The 21,437-nt window shown below is 39.5% G+C and overlaps 1 protein-coding gene across 4 annotated transcripts in view; it reads right to left on the reverse strand.

Moving 5' to 3' along the window:
- FNDC3A (fibronectin type III domain containing 3A) overlaps window positions 1–21,437 on the reverse strand; it is a 201,116-nt gene that overhangs the window by 61,983 nt on the left and 117,696 nt on the right. For 3 of the 4 annotated variants that reach the window (XM_075533280.1, XM_075533279.1, XM_075533281.1), the window contains one exon: window positions 5,919–5,995. In XM_075533280.1, the coding sequence (XP_075389395.1) occupies window positions 5,919–5,995 (77 nt within the window). Of the gene's footprint in view, window positions 1–5,918; window positions 5,996–10,503; window positions 10,611–21,437 lie in introns of those variants that run through there. The other variant, XM_075533282.1, reaches the window with a different exon arrangement.

Genomic DNA, 21,437 nt, shown 5'->3' on the forward strand with positions numbered 1-21,437 from the left:
TGTGGAACATTACGGGAGTAGAAAGCTCCATCTTTCTGCCATGGAGCAGCTGGTGAATTTGAACCACCAACCTTATGGCTACCAGCTCAATGCTTAAACCAATATACCGGTGACCAGGTCACTCCTGATAATCTTACCAAGCCCAAACCAGCCAATCCCATCACGAGCAAATCAATTCCAATTTACAGCAACCTTATATACGGTTTCAGAGGCTGTAAATCTTTGTGGAAGCAGACAGCTTCATCTTTCTCCATGGCGTGGGCTGTTGGGTTTGAACCGAGTCCAGTGCTCACCAGGCAGCACTGCTAGGGCTTTACTACATTAATACTATCTGCCAGTGAGGTTCCATCCCTTCTCCTCTTGTCACCATTTGTTTCCTGTGTCAATTACTTTGTGGCCCTCTCCACTCTCTCCATTTGTTATCTTAGTTCAACTAGTCATTGTTTTAGTGAGCCCCAAACCACTTTTTCATCATTGTTGTCCACATATCTTAACCTTTGGCTCAACTCCCAGCTTCTAGATTTGCTATCATTATATTTGCATGTATGTCAAGTTCTGGACAGTCATTAAGTGCTTAGTTGTACTTAGAATCTGGTTCTTACTGATTAATTGTATTTACTGTGTTTACTGATTACAATTTTATTTTCTCAACATAAATTCTGTGTGTTGGGAGAGGGGAGTTTCTAGTGGTGTGAAAAAGCTAGAATATTGTTTTATAAAACTATTATAATTACAAGGCTAGATTTTTATCTTTTGACTACCCTTCTGTGCTTGAAAATGATACATATTTTTGAAAGATACCCTTGATCCTAAAGTCAGAGTGATGGTAGTAACTCACGAGTCTCACATCGTCCTTCTAGAAGGACTACTGCTAAAGCCCATTTATTTATGGAACACCTATGTGTGAGCTCACGCAAACAGAAAAATGAAAAGACAGCTCAAGGAACTTAAAGGCCTGTATGAAAAACATATATACCTACATGTATAAAACTGTAATACTAGTATGCAACACACAAGCAAGAAGTGGTACAAATAACTTGATCTAGATACTTAAGGATGGGTAGAATTTAAAGAGCAGAGGTGGGAAACTACGTAACAGTAAAAGTACAGAGAAATGAAAACATCAAGTGAGCATGTGAAAAGTAATGTCTGGATGCATCCTGGAAATATTATGAGAAATGTAAAGGTACAAAGGCAAACTAAGACAGCGCTGGCTAAGGCCTTAAATGCCAAGAAAATTAGACTTCATTCCATGGACAAGAATGCCAAGCAAAGAAATGAAAAGATAAATGCCACAGAGAACTATTTTGATAATCTGATTTTCTACACAATTGAAAGCAGACTAGAACTAAAAAGCTTCTAGAGGCACCTGGTCTGAAGATACAGAATCCTTGACTTGGATGATAGTGCAACGGTTAAGCATTGAGCTGCTGGTTGGTGGTTTTAACTCACAAGTTGCTCTACGGGAGAAAAGCCTCAGAGAGATGCTCCAATAGACTACAGTCTATGTTCACGGGTGGTGGGTGTAATGGAGGACGGAGGTCCATGAGAGGAGGATGGAACAAGCAGGTTGTGGAAAATCCAGGGTCTGATTAGTGGTTCGAACTGTTGAATACAAAGTTAATAATCGAGAATGTAAAGCCTACCTAATTTACAATAAAAAATGTTCTGTTTTTTAATAAAAATCTACAGGAGGAAAAAAAGATTAGTTTAGGAAACCAGGGCAGTCCTACTCACTCCCTGAGTTGCTATGAGCCACAATTGACCTGACGACACACACTAATGCTCTGACAGGCACTGCACTCAGAACTGGGGAGAAGAAAGATAGAAAGATGAGTGATGTCATTGTCCTGTTAGTTTTTTATTCCATCCCTTCTACTCTTCTGCCTTATACATTCCGTCAGCCCCCACCCTTGCTATCCCCCAAAGTGTGCTCGTTCAGGCCAGCTACTGAGCCATTTCTTCTGCCAGAATCCTTTCCCCCCAGATATGCATCTGGCGAATGTCACCTTTTCAGTGAGGTAGGTATACCCTGGCAAAGCTGTTTTAAAAAGTAATCAGCTCTCCTCTTATTTCTCCCTTATCATTCACCATGTCACACGATTCATAATTTATCTATTTATTAGGTTTGCTTGTTTCTCCCTACCAGACTGTAAACTCCACAGGGACCGAGAATGATCTTTGCCTCCTCTTATTCATGAATATGAACATGAATAGAAGCATGCCTGGCATATGTGAACACCCAGAACATACTTGTAACCATTTAAAAAAGAGAAACTGTAAAGTTTCACTATTTTCTCTCTAAGCAATGTGATAAATACAGTGAAAGAAGAATATACATAACTTGTCTTGAGAGTAGAAAGGAGAGGTATCTGAAAAGGCTCAAGGGAAGTAGCTTCTAAGAAAGTTGTATTTAGTGAAATGAATAGAGAAATGCTAGAAAATGAAACGGAACAGTTTTATATGCTGAGAACAGCAGCAAAGGTATCTACTGTTATTACACTGAAATGCTTTGTCTTAACCACCATTCTAGCTTTAGCACCCAAGACAGAGCTAGATATATGAGGGGTTACCCCTCCCCCAAACAGTTTTTCAAAACTATTTATTTAATTTTTTTTACAAACCAACCTTATCACCATCAAAGTACTCTCCATTACACTTAAAACATTTGTCAAATCTATGATTCCATTCTTGGAAACATTTTTCAAATTCATCTCATTGAATGGCTGATAGCACCTCTTTCTTCTACTTTCAAATTGCCGTCCTTTCATGTCCCTCTCCATTCACGGAAACAAAAAGTAGTCACATGGTCAGGTGAGTAAGGTGCATGGAGCAAGAGAGGCATGCTGTTTTTTGCCAAAAACTGGCACACTGAGATGGCCGCGTGAGCAGGTGCATTGTTGTGGTGGCTAAACCAGTCCCCCGCCTGCCACAACTCAGGCCTTTTTTGTCTCACATTGTTACGTGATCTCTTCAGAACCTCTAAGTAAAAAGCTTGACGAACAGTTTTATCTGGCTGAATGAACTCCAAATGCACTGAGTTGACATTTTCATCCTTTTGGGAAGTGTATGTCCATGAGGTTATCAACAGACATCTCACCTACTTGAAACGAAAAAACCACTCGCACACTGAGTTTTCCCCATAGCGCTGTCCTTGTAAGCTGTGTTCTACATCACAACAGTCCCGCAGCATTTTTCCCAAGCAGGAAGCAAAATTTCATATCGTTCTTCACAACAACGACGTTTTAGCAAAACTGCCTTTACGAAGAAAACAAAATTCACTTTCACCACAGAAAATTCCCAGGCGATGCCCTCTGGGTGGATGAAACCAGAGCAAGTTGCTCCATACTCACCTTGTAGGAAAAATGCATACTATGAAGGCTTCATTCCGCCCAGCTCAATCCTGGCATTTTTGGGTAATTCTGGTATTACCTCCTTGTATGGTGCCATTTTAATGTTTGTTAACCTGAACTAAGCTAGAGAGAAAAAGAGCAGCCATGGTCTTTACACAAGCTAAGGAGGAGAAGTCAGAGAAGTAGAAAAAGTCAGGATCACATTATGGCCATGAAATCCTGATGTCAAATGTTTAGAGGTCACAGATCAATCTGGAGAAGAGGAAGTTGGAGTTGTTACATAGCAGAAAACTGTAGGTACAATAGAAAAAATGCAGACTGTGATATGTAAAGGAGTCAGTAGTGTGCTAAAACACAAGTAGTGTTACTGAGTACAGATTCTTCTTCTGAAAAGCTTCCGATGTACTTTCAAACACATTCTCTTACTTGCTATCACCTTAACAACGAGGGCACAGCAACTACCGAGTTGACTCGTCCAAGGCCAGGCAGCCAGCAAAGGTATGAAATAAAACACACATTTAGTTTTTCTGACTCTGCATCTCTTATTACGGCCATGTAGCGCATGACATGTAGGATACACTCTGTGAAACAGAGCGTTATGCGGTATCATGGTCTGGCTCTGCTTTTGCTTTAAAACATCTCCAACGCTGTGCTCTCGCTAGTGGTGATCACTAATATGCTGAGTGATTTTCTTTTGTTTCTCTTTTAATGTCATTACCGATTTCTCCATGCCCACTACAACTCCTTTTTGAAGGTTTTTTAGCCTTGTAGCTCAGTGGAGCTGATGCTTAATAGATTGGAGAATATTTTGTTTTTGACGTTCATCTTGATTGTCCAGTGAGACATACCTAAACAAGGCACAATCAATCACCTTCACTTATTTTCCACCTCATGTTAATAACCTTTTCTTATTTCAAATCCACACTTCTCTTTTGCTACGTACTACTGCTATCATGCACACTTGTTCTCCTGAATCTGGCAGCCGAGATACACTTCAGTCATATTTTCAAGAGAAAACGAAACAGAGCTAACACATTCAAAAGATGCACAATACATGAGACTGGATGCTGAGTCAAAACATAAAGTTACACAGTAAACTTTTAAAGTAGAAATCACAGTATACTACAAACACAAGACAGTCACATGTTGATCAAGTCATCTATATTGTAAGCTACATATGTACTGCGCATTATATGTATACATTGTATACAAGACATATGCCACATGTAGGGCGCTGTTGTGCTTGTTCTGTTCTATGACTGGGATTTCTTAATTGGGCTACATACTAGGCTGCTAACTACAAGGTCTGTGGTTTGAACCCAGGAGCTGCTCTATGGGAGAATGATAAGGCTGTCTACTCCTAAAAAGATTGTTTTCTAACCTAAAGGGGTTGTTCTACCTTGTCCCACAGGGTCATGATGAGTTGGAAGCGACTTGATAGCAGTCAGATTCCCGGATGGCTCTGTCAGCTAAGTTCTGAGGGAGAAAGACAAAGCTACCGGTTCCTGTAGAGATTTCGTCTTGGTAACTGGATAAAGGTAACTATGAGCTGGAATCAACTCCATAGGAGTGGTGTATCATAACCCTGTGGGACCGTGGACATATATGCAATTAGGTTTTGCCCAAACAAATATTATGTGGTGCAAGACTATTAGTTCCACTCTACCCATCCGGCTGCTGTCACCTTCACATAGGTAACCAGTTGCTGTTGATTGGCTCCTGACTTTCCATAGAGTTTTCAAGGCTACCTGTTAAATCACCAGGCCTTTCTTCTAAATCCTGGCTGGGTGGGTTTGCAGCACCAGTCTTCTGGTTGGTAGTACAGTGCTCAACCATTTGCATTCCCTAGGAATGTCCTTTACAGCGACAGGATTTATCGTGGGTGGAGAATGCACTGCACTATCCCACCAATATCCGGGCATACTCAGGCATGAAGAAAATTGCAGTCTCCCTGTAAATTCAGTGCCTATAAAGAAGGTGGCTGCTTCCAGAGGATTTAAAGCAATGCGTGCAGACCACACAGAATCTCAGTAGTAGGTGTTACTGACACTGCACATCTTACAGTTTAATCTAGTTTGTACATGCAAACCATAAGCTATTTCTTATTCTGGAAGTCACAATTTCCCAACCAGTGTACAGGAAAGGGTGGATAACCTTTAGGGTTGCAGGTCTAAAGTCTCTTTTATCTATTATAATGTACCACATAATTCTTACCGATTTCTGTGTGCCATTGTCTGAATAAGATGAAAAGCACTATCTCGGGCTACTCCTACACACACAATTACTTAAAAATGTGTTAGTGTATGCACCTTTACATGAACATATTTACATTACTAATGTATTCAAGGAAATAAAAGTGTACAATGAATTCAGTTTTGTAACTCAATATCCAAAGATAAAGCTAAATACCTTTTCCTTCTTTCCAAATATACTTAAGAGATTTATCACAGATACATTATACCTTTAATACCGATAATCTTAAAGCACTCAAATGACATCTTTTCATCAGACTCAAAGCTGAGCTATGATACAGTTTTCAAGGGAAAAACTGAGATGAAAACATACCTGTGGAGCATATCCAGGAGGCACATAAATAGGAGGCACAGAACCATTTGGGGACATCATTGGAACCTGAGCAGGACCTGAGAGAGTTACAGAAAATATATCAATACATGATCATTTCACATGCCCGAAGTGAAAACAACTTGAGTTACAGTATTTGAATTTGAGTATTTCATCTAAACAGTATGTGAATTTGAGTATTTCATCTAAACAATGTAGGAGCCTTGGTCTTGCAGTGGGTTATGGTGGGCAATTAGCTGCAAAGTCACCAGTTCAAAATCACTACCTGCTCTGCAAGAGAAAGAGGAGGCTCTCTTCTACTTCTTTAAAGATTTATAGTCTTGGAAACCTACAGGGGGGCAGTTCTACTCTTTCCTATGGGGTCACGATGAGTCAGAAATTACTCTGGCAGTGACTTTGGTGGATTTTTTTTTTTTTGCAACAAGGTAATAGTGACTGCTTTACTAGGAAAATAAAAAAATTTTCCACTGCTGTAAGATACAGAATTTATATTATGAAGTGCACGACCCTTAATGTACAATTATTTCTAAAACTTGTCTGGTGATAACATTTACATGGGAAATGCTTTCCAGGCTATCCTAGAGATCCTTAATATGTGGCACAATAGTAAATCAATATACTTTACTATATCCCAGGTGATTCTGATGATTGTGCAAGTTTAGAAACATTGATGTACAGCAGGGGTTAGCAAACTTCTGATGGAGAAAAGTTAATCCTATCTTCCTCACACTCATTTAAAAAATTCTAAAGAGCCATAAATATATTTTTACAAACAAATGAAATCACCATCACCTGAATAATATGCTTTAAATTTTTTTTCAATTTTACTTCAGTCGTATGTACACAACAAAATAGCTGCATATGGTTCACAAGAGCCTCAGTTTGCATATCTCTGGGCTAGAGCAATCCTCAGGTAGGTGATACCTCCCACTAGGGGGTGCTGGCATGGTCCAGAGGGGCTACAAAAGCAGATGCCTACACTACCCTGGACTATACACTGTAGTCCTGACTGCAACTGTGAGGAGTTGCTCTGTAACCAATCATGATTTTTGTGAGTTTTCTTGTTCCTAGTTAAGTGGCAGAGTCTCTGTGAAGCTTTGGACAGTCTTATGGCCCTCTCCTGATTGTTTCCACCTGTATTACTTGTCTTGGTCATATCTTTGTCATGTTTTAAGACTTAATAAACAGGCCTCTACAAATTATATGTTTGAATTTCTCTTTTTCTCCCCTAGGAACTCAAAAAATGCTCACTGCTATTGATTCAATTCTGACTCCTCACTAGGAAAACCCCGTGGTTTTCTGAGACTGTACTCCAAACGGGAGCGGAGAGTCTCCTCTTGCTCCGTCCGTGTGGCTGGTGGTTTCGAACCACATGGTTAGCAGCTCAAGGTGTAACCCACCACGCCGCTAGGGCTCCTCACAGGGCACCAGGAGCCACAATTTTACTAGCTTTAAGGAAGTATCTCCCTTCAGATCCTTTCTTTGCTACAACTTTAGATTACATTGTACCTCTCACCCACCAGTTTTTAATAACTTGACATGAAATCCTTTCAAAGAGCCTTACTTATTTCTGAGGAAATACTGTATATACTTGAGTATAAGCCAACCCAAATATCAGCCGAGTCACCTAATTTTCTGCACTAAAAATGTGCTGAAAACTCCATTTATACACAAGTATAGATATGGTAATGTCTACACCCGAGTCTGATGAAGAATGTCATAGGGGAGAGAACTCCTTTTACAGGTAGAATTTAAATCTACAGGGTTCATAAAATGTCTGTTATTTTCTGTATAAAGATATGAAAAAGGAAAAGTTTAACAGTAAGCCGGGAAGCAAATGTCACTGGTAACATTCACAGACTTGAGAACTGATGAAGAGCAGGGGGGTTACAGCCACTCTCCCATTTTGTGGGAAGAGGTGAGGGGAGGGCAGAAGAAAGAGGCTGGGAAGGGGGAAACAAGAAAGGAAAGGAAGGAATGAGAAAAGAAAAATAGGGTTCAGGGTGGAAATATTAGTCAGTGGTATGGAAAGGGGTGAGAGAGCAGAGAAAGGCAAGAGGAAGGGTGAGGAAACAGGGAGAAAAGGGTACAGAGAAGGGGAGGGAGGAAGAGGAGAGAAGAAGTGGGGAATACAAGGTGGACCAATGAGAAGAGGACAAACAGAAGCGATGGGAAGAGCTAGCAGGGACAAAACTTACGTGACTTTAAGAGAAAATAAGGGGGTCTGAGAGAGAGTGAGTATGTGTGCTTTACAGAGTACCAAATTAAACTAAAAAAACTATGCAAATAACGTCCCAGCAAAATATTCCTCAGCTAAAATAAGCTCCCTAAATAGACAAACTTTCCGTAAAATAGCTAATGATATGTTGGCCCAGTGGGCTAGCCACTGAGCTGCTAACAGCAGTGTCAGTGGTTCAGAGGCACAGGCGCAGTTCCCCACAGGAACAAGAGCTTTCTGCTCCCCTAAGCATTTGCCCTCCCAAACCTAAAGGGCCAGTGCTACTCTGTCCCGTAGGGTTGTGATGAGGGACATGGACTTCACGAGCAGTGGGTTTTGCTTCTAAAATGCGCATAGGAATCCTTCTAGCTGAAAGGCACGTGGTTCAAACCTACCTAGAAGCTACAGGTTATTGCCATGAAAACCCTAGGAAGCACCGTAAATGCTATGAGGTAATCAACAACACAGAAAACCAACTTCATGTCAGGACACCTCCCTCCCCCACACATATCCTCTACTCTGTATAGTCATTTTATTAGGTAAATGTTATTATTAACAACCCCATTTCTTGGATATGGAGACTGAGGCACAGAGAAGATAAACTTGCCCAAGTGGTAAAACTGGATTAAAATCAGACAGGGTCATTCCTACGGCTATATGTCTTTGCTCTTGTCAACCGATGAACTCTGAGATTTAAGAACTATGTTCTAATGTTCCCAAGAAAAATCAAGGCTTTCAGTTTCTTGAAAAACAAGGGGAAAAGGAAGAACAAACTCTTAAGTTTAAGCCAATGTATTCCCTGTGGTTTATTGAGAAATTTTGTGAACTACTTTACATCTCTAGGCAAGAAGGCTTCATTCAACAACTTACGTTTTAATGTCTGTAAACTATAAGGACAACTATGCCTTAATCAGCAAAAACGATGACTTACTTCTACTGATTTAAATAAAACTAATAAAATACCCATCATTAGATTTCGGACGCTTTAGAACTGGTTTAGAAATTTTTTTTTAATGGGCAAAATTTAGGTGAGCGCTAAAAAAATAATTATTTGAAAACCATACTTGTGATTTTAATACAGATTACAGCAAATAAATATTTATATACCTTCTATCATATTAAATCATTAGAACAAAGATTTTTTTTGCCACCGAAGCTTTTTAAAATTAGACTTATTATTGATTAAATCCATTTTATTCTTTGATTATATTTAAGTGTACCCAAAACAGCACACATTTAAAAAATCAAAACAGGACCAATCTGAAGTGAAGCAGGAGACATTCCCGGTTGAAGTCCATGTTTGATGATGAACTTATCTCTTGACAAAGCAATCGTTTCAACCTAGCAAGCAGATTTTCATAATTGTGGCTTCATCAGACATTGTTAGATTTAACAAAAAAAGAGTATCAGTACCATATTTAATACTTAAAAGTACTGGTTTTTAGTACCCATCTGCACTGAATAAAGTCCTCACTGTATGAACAGTTTACATGCAAACGTCAATATTTAGTACCACAATGTCTAATGTTACTATATGTGTTTACAGTAAAATTCTAAGACCTTGCCTACTTAATAAAAGATGTTTGATTTGCTACTTTATTTCCAAACTTATTTTCCAATGCTTTAAGTTTTGATTTATATGTAGTCAGAAAGGGGAATTCTGTCCCAAGAAAACAGCTAAATCTGCTATAGTTTGTACCATGAAATTTACACTTGGTGCAAAAGTACTATCTAAACAACTATGAAAATATGTAGTAGCTTTTGAATAATCTACTTGATTTGGGAAAAATCTATTCAAACCATCACCCCATAGAAGAATCGATTCTTCTCGACAATTGCCTTAAGGTAACATTTAAGTAGCCTCTCCTCCAGTCCTTAAAAAGTGCCGCCAATGACTTAAAAAAGGAGATGTCATCCAGTAAAAGTTAACAGTATCTTTGTTACTGTCGATTTACATTTAAGAGATTTCTTCATTTCTTAAAACAGAGAAACGTTGCATTTGTGTTAAAGAATTTAAATTCATAAAATGCAACGGGCTGAACAGTTACACATTCTCTTGATAAGCAAGCTTTTACAATATCCCCCCTCCCCCGCCACCCCCCTAATCTGATGCAGACTTCAGAAACGTAGTATAAAACAAAGGCACTGGAAAGAAATACTCGGAGCGATATAAAATCAGCTCCATTATGCACACACGCCAATCTTTTTTTATAATTACACGGAGACAATTTAAAATATTTTTTCAGCGATTGGCACCAATTTAAAGGGAAATCAGACGGCATTTTAGCTTAATAAATTTTCTAGGTTTTAATAAAAGCAGAATGTTCAAAAACAGCTAGCAAATCTTACCACTCATTTTGTTTTTACAGTAGCAGCAGAGGACAAGAAAATCTAACAAGGAAACGGCGTAGAACACGTTAACAATTCTAATTGGAGAATGGTGGCTGCCCCGCCCCCTCTTCCAGCAGTAAGAGGAAAAGAGCCTTTGACCGAGTCACGTGATGGGCGTCACGTGACCGGCACCACACCGGGAAAGGGAAGGGGAAAAAAAAAACAAAAAACCTATCCTCCTCATAGCGTTTCTGACTGAGTGCTTTACACCGTCACTGCACTAAGTCCAGGAATTTTCAGACTTCCTTATGAAGCGATTCAAAGTTCAAGGAAATACACACATAATTTAACACGAGCTTCTTTATCTTCACTTTCCTCCAATTACACCTCAGGCACTAATTTCTAATTAAGCATTTTATTTATCTAGCCTGCTGTTTAAAAAGTTTAGCTTATGTGCAATATTTATTTATTTATAACAGTTGAATTCAACAATTCAATCACATCAAGAAGAGTTGCACAATTTTCACAATTCTTGAGCATTTTCTTCCTTTTACTCATTGTTATTAATAAGTATTTAATTATGCAAATATATACAAGCAAACAATCTCTAACAACTTCTACACGTGTAATTCAGTAGCACTGATTTTACTCTGTGCTGTGCAACCATTATTGACATCCTTTTCCAAATTATTCTCCCACCATGAACACAAACTCAATGCCCCCTAAGCAAAAGCTCTTCCTCTATCACCCATGGTAATCACTGATCAAGTTTTGTTGTTATATTTTTGGATACAGTATTAACATATCATACCCTTCCATAGTTAAATGACTTTTTAAAAGAGTTGTAAACACACCATCACAATCAGTTCTAATACTCCCTCTCCCATGTTCAGTGTTGGCTACCCTAACCCCCACCCCTGTCCCCACATGGCACCCCCACATCCCTAAAACCATTACATCAGTTATTATGAATCCACGCCTCTGTGCTTCACAAACCGGGAAACCCAACAGAAACGATAAAAACAAAACAAAATGGCAAGAAGAAAATAATAATATAAAGACTATAAAAATAAAGAGTAAGAAAGAAAAGACCACCGTCAATATTTTAAAACCCAGAGAAAAAAATTTCTGGTGTGGAACAAGCAAGAAACACTTGATCCTAGAGCAAATCAAAGGAGAGGTCAACTGACTATTACATTATACTATGGTTCGATTCGCCATAATCAAGTTTATAATAATCTGTCTGAGTAAAGCTGGTCGAGTCCCCTTGGCTTAGTCGAGAGGGAATCTTTCAGAGGCTTTCTCTGACCAGATACTCTGCAGAGGAATTGCGGGCTCCCACTGTCTTCCAGAGCTTTCTACAGACTGGGTATGTGGAACATTTATTTATTTTCAGAATTTGGACTGAAGTACACCTCTAAAACTTGATCCTCTCTCCATCCTCAATCCTTAAGGAATGCATTTCCTCAACCACAAGGAGTTAAGTTTCAAGCAAATGACAGCCTGGGTGAATAAAGTATGAACTATTTGTTGGTTTTACTTTCTTTTTTCCTGGTTAAAAAATGTTTTCTTTTTAACCTGGACACAAATACTGACACGTGGTGGATGACATTCTCACGCATACCCATGAATTCTGGAAAGTTAGGCCATGGGTTCGGGAGAGCAGAAAAGTAAAGAGGTTTAAGGAGGTTAATTTTGTACATGCTACACTTCTTCCTAAGTCTCAGCGCATTCTAGGCAAGCACAACTAGAGAGGAGACCAAAGATAAGCTTCTGTTACAAGATAAAAGAGGGGAGGAAGACTAAACTTTTGGAGAGCTTTTCTTTATATGAAATAAATAAAGAGTTTGGGAGAAATTAACAACTGACAAAAATATAGGAAATGAAAATGACTGATTTGTTGCACACTTGGAAGAAAATCCTGTATTCAAAAATGTATGTTTATGTGATAGATTTACTTATTATCAACAAGGAATTTACTTCTTGGAGTTTCACCTTTCTTTAGTTCAAATAATTAAATCTCATAGTATTGCCCTAAAAATCTAAGTATAAATTTAAAGCACCAGGTACACTGGCTGTTACCACTCGATAAGTTGTAATTTATTCAAAGTCAATAGCATGCTATAACCCCAAACCAAACTCGCTGCCATCGAGTCAATGCTGACTCATAGAGATCCCCTGTGGGTTTCTGAGACTAATAGTTAACAGGAGTCGAAAGCCCAGTCTTTCTCCAGAGGAGCTGGGTAGGTTTGAATTGCGGACCATGCTGATTGCAGTCCAACTCGTACCCACTGCACCACCAGGGCTCCTTACTGAATGACGCCTAACAGTAAGCACTATAAAATCATAATTTCGGGGAGCATAGCTGTCTGCTACACAGTGCTTACGATGTACTATGTAGATTCAGTGTTTTATATGTATTAACTTATTTAATCTTTATCCTTAGCTTCCTTTCTTCTGTTACACATGTTCTGCTTCTGCATGGTCTCTTTTTCTCCTGACCCAACCCTGTTATCATAGTCTCATTTCCTCAGACTAGCATCTTTATAAATTTTGCATCCTCAACCTTAACTCATCCCCTACACTGTCCAAGTATCCTTTGAGGATGGTGCCCCGGGTGAATAACCTGTCCTATATTCTACAGAGGTCATTGGAGAATCTCATAGTTTTTGAAGAACCTGACCTCACCCTATTTCTTAACATAAAACTGAACTCTTTTCATGTCATTACTAACTTACCTCACCCCTTCTCTCCATTTTCAGAAGCAGCAGCGACGGACCTTTTACCAGATCAGAGGTTAACCAATCCCCATTGACTCTTAGCCCAACCTCCCCTTTGTCAGCTAATGAAACCTAGTATCATTGGTCATTTCAATCCTGTCCACTATTCTCTGTTTCTGTTCAAACTCTCAGAACCTTTCCTTCTGGGAAGTCAAAAAAGGGGGTAAAGTTTCAAATATACACCTCTCTCTTCACAAATGTAGTCGTGCCCTTTCCTCTGACCCGTGAACATCTAGCTAGCATCCTCCTCTCCGCTATGCTCCTCAAAGTGCGTGAACGCAACTCCCTGACTGTCCAGCACTGGCAAATTTTCACTGTGAAATACTGATACATATAAAGGGAAAAAAACGGAAGCCATTAAATATATTAAAGTGACTACTCTCAAACCTGGGATAAAAATAAGCCTTTCTACTCCTGTAGAGAATTGCACTCTCGCTAGCCCACTTTGCCTAATTTCCCAAGTCATCCGGCATCATTCCCACATCATCTGGCACCTGGCACATCCCTCCAATTGCATTGATTTTCTCCCTTGAATTAATATGTGTGTTTGTTGTTGTTTGTTTTCAGCAATTGAGACGCACTTTTGAATTTCAACTCAATCATGATTTTAAGTATGAAAAATTTATAGATTGTTAAGACTACTTGTTCATGTGTTTTTTAGCCACACAATGTAGCATTGCTTATTTTTATTTTCTAACTCTGGTACAAGCTGTGCCACTTCACAATACTACTGAGATGCTGGGCCTTTGGATGTGTACAGGAACCAACTTAATATCAATGTTCAAAGTAAAAAAAAAAGAGAGAGAGTTAAGTGTCGGAAATCCACAGGCGCAATTCTACCCTGTCCTGTAGGGTTGCAAGAGTTGGCATCTACTGGATAGTAGTGAGTTTGACCATACATACAAAAGTAATAGATCATACAACACTGTTGCCTCCGTCAGTTTGCTCCTTCCCCCTGTATTCAACTTGACTTGGTACTTACATCTCCATTATCCTTGATTTTTGGGTCTAATATTGCTTTATCATTGTACCATTGAGGCTCCTCTGACAAAGTTGCCTCATTTCTATGTATTCCTTCAGGTAAATATACTATCACCACCCTCTGGGAAAATAGTCATGGTGGTGTAATGGATAAAAGCACTGGATTGCTAACCTCAAGGTCAGCAGTTCAAGCACATTTGTTGCATATGTGGGAGCATGACGAGGCTGTCTGTTCCCACAAATTTTACCGTCTAGGAACCCCTAAGGAGCGGTTCTACTCTATCCTACAGAACTGTTAGGAGCCAACATTAACTCAATGGCAGAGCGTATACTTTACAGTATTTCCCAGTTTTTGTTATTTATCAGCATACCATTCACTCAGTAAACACATATTAACTACACTATGCAAACTACTTTTCTAGGTACTTAAAATAGAACAGTAAAACAGCTATGGATAAGTATCTTTACACGTATTAAGTAAATCAAATAGTGATAGGTGACAATGGAGGGTGGAGTTGGGGCGGAGTCAGGATCAAGAGAACTGTGAAAGAGCCCTTGTGGTGTGTCACTGGTTTTGAGATGGGTTGCTAAGCACAAGGTCAGCAAGTTGAAACCTCCAGGTGGCTCCACAAGAGAGAAACGAGGCTTTCTACATCCGTACAGACGGACGGCTTCGGAAATCCCAGGGGTGGTGGTGGTGAAGGGAGGCTCTACTGTCCTACAGGGCCACTATGACTCAGAATTTACTCCATGGAAGGAAGGGAGTGAGTGAACGACAACTGTGAGTACCGGGGTGGGTATTACAATGTGTGTGTGTGTGGGGGGGGTGTTATTTTCTGTTTGAGTGATTTCTTGTTACTATTTTGGTGAAATATATAAAATATACACCAATCCAACAATTTCTACATGTGTAATTCAGTGACCATGGTTTATATTCTTCAAGTTGTGCCTTTTATGGCACCTTAGTATCCTTTTCCAAATAATTTTACTACCATTAACATAAATCCATTATTCTCTACTGCTGTTGACAATTTCATAATATATTGATAATTAAATAAAATAGCACAATATTCCAAGCAAGCATTCTTTCCCAATTAAGCTATTGTTTGGTTTAAAAATGACTTTGGTTTATGGTTTAACAATTTCCTCAGTTTTGGGAAAACTAGCTTCACTGCCTCTAGAAATTCTGTAATTTGATGCCATAGTTTTCCTCTTTGCACCAGGATTCTTGTATAGACTATCTGAACAAAACATTCAGTAACGATAGCTGGGCAACGTCTGGTTCTTCTGGTCTAATGGCAAAGGAAGCAGTTATTTATAGATGCAATTGATTGGACACTCATTCCTATTTGTTGAAGATTGCAATTTTAAATACAGAGATCAGGTTACACTTCACTGAGAAGGTGATATTAGAGCAAAGACGTCTAAGAGCAGGGAAGAACATTCTACATAACTGGTGCACAGTTCCTAAAATGTGATCATGCCTGGCAGGTTAAACACTTAGCCAATGTGAGGGTGCAAAAGATGAGGGTCAGAATGATAATGAGGGAAATAAGAACCTGCTGGAGCCTTGCAGGTCACTGTAAGGACTTTACCATTTAGGGAAATGGTGTCATTGCTAGATTTGGGACAGAGGCATAATCTGATTTACATTTTTAAAAAGATTCCTCTTCTATGCTAGGAACGTGGTACAATCATGTGGCACCATCTACCAAAAGTGAACACAGGCATACCCTATAATCCTGTAAGTTCCTAAATAATACGGGAATGGAAATGCTTATATATCTATATGCATCAAAGAATAAGTATCTATCTGGATAGTCATAGTACCACTGTATATAAAAGCCCCAACATGCAAACTTCTCAAATGCCCAACGATAGTTGAATAAATGGATGCAGTTAAGCAAAATAAATGAATACTGCAACAAAAATTAATGACATACAACCTTAGGCAATAATACAGATGCATCTCATAAATGTAGAGCTAATCCAGTGCTCCACATTGGTTCAGAATAGTTAAGTCATGGCTTAATGATATAAAGGCAGCATATTCATTAAATAGCAACCAACTATCTTGCATGTTAGATTTTGCCTTGAGTAGGAAGCAGCACTGTTCTAGCTCAAAGATGGTGGATGACTCCATAGCTTTTGATGTGTTTTGCCGTGTGGTCGGCCATCACTGAGTAGGACACGGCTAGCTGTTTCCTACTCAGGTCAAAATCTGACCTGTGAGAGATGTGCTTGCTATGTTTTTTTGTTTCTGTACGGGACAAACAAAGCCTTACTATATGCTTCTATTTCTATAAAGTACAAAACCAAGAAAAACTAATAAAGGTTATAGAAAGTTGGAGTAATGACTATTCTTAAAATGGAGGGTAGCAAGTAGAAGGGAACATCCAGAGAGATTCTGGGATCTTGGTATTATTCTGGCACCTCATTGGAGTGATCAGGCTATACCAATATAATTATCTACGTATCCAAACCAAACCCAAGAATCCACTGCCACTGACTTCATTTACAACAGTGGTTCTCAACCTGTGGGTCATGACCCTTGGGGGGGTGGTGTCGAATGACCCTTTCGCAGTGGTTGCCTAAGACCATCGGAAAACACATATTTCCCATCGTGTCAGGCACTGAGACTCCGCTCCTTTATCTGATGACATGCAGAAACACCCACATATGAGTACCGGGTGTGAAGACTATTACCCATGCTTTACCAGTCTTCAAGGCAAAATTTCATTTATCTGTTTTTAGAAATAAATATTTCAAAATATATAATTACATATTGTTTTTTGTGACTAGTCACTATGCTTTCATTATGTTCATTTTGTAATAATAAAAATATATCCTGCATATCAGATACTTACATTACGATTCATAATAGTAGCAAAATTAACAGCGAGAATCATTTTATGGTTGGGGGTCACCACACATGAGGAATATATTAAAGGGTCGCAGCATTGGGAAGGTTGAGAACCACTGCTTTAGGGTCATAGGGACTCTATATAAGGTTTCCGAGACTGCAAATCTTTATGGAAAGACAATTTCATTATTCACCCATGGAACAGCTGGTGAGGTTGAAATGCGGACCCAATGCCTAACTCATGGCGGCACCAAGGTTCCTTATGTATACATTTATGTCAATGTAAAGTTTATATACTAGACTTGATCTTAGCCAAAAGTCCGAGAAGCGAACCAATTTAAACTTTAAAAACAGATTTCATTGGCTGCTATCTTCTGACTAGACTGCAATGGGTGTGGTGTAGTGTGGACAGGGAGAAGTGGGGAGGGTTGTTAGAAGTGGCTATACCAGAAAGGATGGCAGTGGGGGAAAAGGATGAGCAGTAGTTTAATTCTGGACATATTTACTAACAGATTGGATGTGTCTGTGAGTTAAATGGAGGCAAACAAGGATGCCAAGGGTTTAGCTTTGGCAAATGGAGGGACGAAGTTGCTATTGCTTAGATAGAGACTGATACTGATGGAACAGACCTTGGGAAGAATCGGTGTTCAGATATGGATGTATTATCCAGGCAGCCCCTGGCAGAAACATTCCTAAATGCGTCTGGAAGAATTTGTGGAGCAGTCAGAGCAGGTGGGCATGGTTCTCTTAACTGCATGGTTGGTGGTTCAAAAACACCAGCTATTATGTAGAAGAGAGAGGAGTCTGCCTGCTTGCGACAGTCTTGGAAATCCTGTGTAAGGCTGCTGAAAGTCTGAAGCAAGTGATAAAGAATTTGTTTTGAGTAGGAAGTTGGTTAAATTGCCTGCTAAAAGATGACAGTTGACCATTCTGTGTGTGGTTCTTCACATTGTGGCTATCCGGTCTCATGCATCTGGCTCCTAAACGGGTTCACTATACCTCTTCTGAGCCTCCCATACCATGGCTTCAGCCTATATTGTTCCCACTCTGGTTACTGTGACAAATCACCCATATTATAAAAATTCAGGCCTGTTCCTATTTTGCTTTATTGGTCATGACAGAACTCACCTAAAAAAAAAGAGTAAGGAGGAGTTGTCTGTAAGTCAGATGTCTGCAGCACAGAGACTGTTGGCGTTTACAAGGTTTATTAGGCATCCAAGTGGAAGTTTCATGTGGGTAGTTGGTGTTACTACTCTGGAATTTAGAGGAGACAATCTGGAGATACAGATTCTGGATTCTTTAGTAGATAAGACTTTAAATCCATGACCCTGGATGAGATTAGCAAAGGACTTGAGAGTAGATGAAGAACATCTACTAATGTTAAATGGTGTCGTCAGGTGGCACCAAAGCCACCTAATTCGTAGCAGCCCTATGTCCAACAGAACTAAACACTGCCTGGTCTTGGGCCATCCTCACAACTGTTCTCATGTCTGAGGCCATTGTTGGCAGCCAGCGTCAATCCATCTCATTGAGGGCATTCCTCTCCGCCTCACTACTTGACTAAGCTATATCTTTCTCCAGGGACATAGAACAGAAATGTACTATGGACACAGTTTTGTATGTGTTTTGGTCTATTTTCTTGGCTTATTTGAAAGTAGCTTGTGCATCACAAAATAACAAGTCAGTTTCTGTTTTATTTTTCCTCCCTTTAAGCCCTTCAGACTAGTGTTTAGATCTGACAGGTAAGGAGTCCAGCACGTTTTTAAGGTGGTGGCACTTCTCTCCCTTAACTTTGTTTATGTATTTTTCTTATTTTCTCCCTTTTGTGAAACACACTACTTACAAAGAAAACACACTATACACAGTTGAACAGCCCACTGCATCCTCAGAACAGTGACAATCAGCAGGACCCCATGCCCATGTGATTCATTCCTCCTCCCTCCTCGCACCCAACAACTTTCCCTCCTCCTCATCTGTCCTTTCCCTCGTACCTCCCATCCCCTTCTCATCATGGTCCTCAAAATCTTTTCCTTTAGTGTGAATACCATTTTTTCATCTTTCCCCTTAATAATAATGATCCCACGAAAGATTTATCTTTACGAGACTGACTCACTTGCAATTGTATCCATGTCATGAGGTGTTTGACAGTCTTATTGATGTTTTTAAGGATGTATAATATTGCATTGTGTGTATGTACTAGAATTTATCTTTTCCTTCACAAATGTGGTTTTTAGATGTTTCCATTGTTTTCCTTGTATAAGTTTCTTTATGTCATGTAACTGGGAGGGAAAGTGGTGGTACTTAGGGTTATGTGAGTGAGTGTTCATTTTGTTGGATGGTGTCAGAAACTTTTCCAGGATAGATCAATTTATATTCCTACTAGTCACCATGTCTAAGAGATTCTGATTCTCATCCTCACCATTACTTGGTATTAAGGTTTAAAAGTTTTGTCAGTTTCATTTTGATCTTTTTTTGCATTTACCAGTCCATGTATTTGTCTAGTTTCTTACGAGTTGTCTTTTTCATAAAGATCAGTAAGATTTGTTTGATGAAGGGTCTTATTTATAGAGCAAGGAGTCCTGGTGATAAAGTGGTTGGGTGGGCTGCTAACTGCAGTTTGATGTTCAAAACCACCAGCTGCTCCACAGGAGAAAGAGGAACCTATCTACCCCCATCAACAGCGAGTCTTGGAAACTCACAGGGGCAGTTCTATCCTGTTCTACAGGGTCGCTATGAGTTAGCCTCGACTTGATGCAGTGAGAGAGATGTCTTATAGGTGGAGGATCTTCTCGAGCCATCCAGTCTGGCAAATGATTGAAGGTGGAAATTTATAAAAATATTTCAATCCATGTGCTTAGCTTCTGTACTTCTGTTCTCTTTGGGATCCCCTTCTATTTCCACCATTTCAGTCTCCTTCATGGCTTATCTTCTGTTTTTTTACAGTTTAATTGTTGATTTTCTTGGGACTCTGGATTTGGAGTCTAAATTACCTAGCAAGGTGATCTTAACTACTCCCACGAAAGCTCACAATTTAGTATCTGATCTAGAAACTTTTTCTTGACCTTAATATTTAATTCATATGAAACTCATATTTCCTCCAATGCTGACTTTACCTCCCCTTCATTTCCCGAGGTAAGTTCACGGTCCCACCAAGATAGTAACTTGAGGGTTAGTTACCCTAGACTACGTTCCCTTGGTTCCACATCAGACAACGAGCAGCTTTGCACAGCTTTCTTTCTCAAAGAGCGCTCAAATTCATGCTCTCTTGCATTCTACTGCTACTGCTTTCACAATATACATTTCTTTCTAGAACTATTTCAATATTTTTCTAACAGGTATGCTGGCTCCCAATTCCTAGCAATCAATATATTCTTGCACTGATACTAAAATATAAATAAACCACTTTGATTGTTAAGACCTATGATCCTTTATTACTTAGGATATAAAGTCCAAGGTCCTCAGCATGGCTAAATGTGCTCTCCATGAATGTGATTTCTATCAGCTTCTCTAGCCTTGGGGCTGATTATCCAGCACCATCTTCACCCTCACTATGCTTTTCATTCAAGCACACTGTGTTAGTCCGGGTAGACTACAGAAACAAATTTATTGACATACTCATATGTGTATGAGAAAGAGGTTTATATACAAGAGCAATTGAATATTGAGAAAATGTCCCAGCCCAGTCCGTAAGTCCAATATTAGCCCATACGTTCAATACCAATCTATAAAGTCCTCTTCAGACTCACTAAACACATGCAATGATGCCGAATGCAGAACGATCATAGGCAAGTGGGTGGGAAGTCTTGTGGATCCAGTGGCATGAGCATCTCAGAGCTGGCAGGGGTCTCTACGTGGCTTCTCTGGCTCCAGAGGTTTGGTTGCATCAGGGCAGGTCCATGTGGCTTCTCCAGCTCCCAGGACGTAGCGCCATGTGTCCTATCAGTACAGTGTCTCTCAGGGAATGAGCCGAGAGAGTGTGTTTCCTGTCTCCAAGGAGGAAATACTAGAATTCCCAAAATCCTCAGGGGAAGGCCATGCTCACAACAGAGGCCTCATTGGCTATATAATAGTTGACAGACTAGACTCCACCCCGACACTCTTAATCCTCAAACTGAAAAATAATTATGTCACTACCACACACACTTAACTACTTGCAATTCCTTGAAGATGTTTCAGAGTTTCCTCTATTTGGAATGCCTTTCCTGAGTCCAACATACCTAGCAGTCACTTAGTCATTTCTTACACTTTTCTTTGATGTCTTTCCTCATGTCTTGAGATATAACTAATGATATAATCAACTGGCTATGCTGTTCTTTATACCTTATTCA

Source organism: Tenrec ecaudatus, chromosome 15 (assembly GCF_050624435.1).
Source record: "Tenrec ecaudatus isolate mTenEca1 chromosome 15, mTenEca1.hap1, whole genome shotgun sequence".
Taxonomy (NCBI): Eukaryota; Metazoa; Chordata; class Mammalia; order Afrosoricida; family Tenrecidae; genus Tenrec; species Tenrec ecaudatus.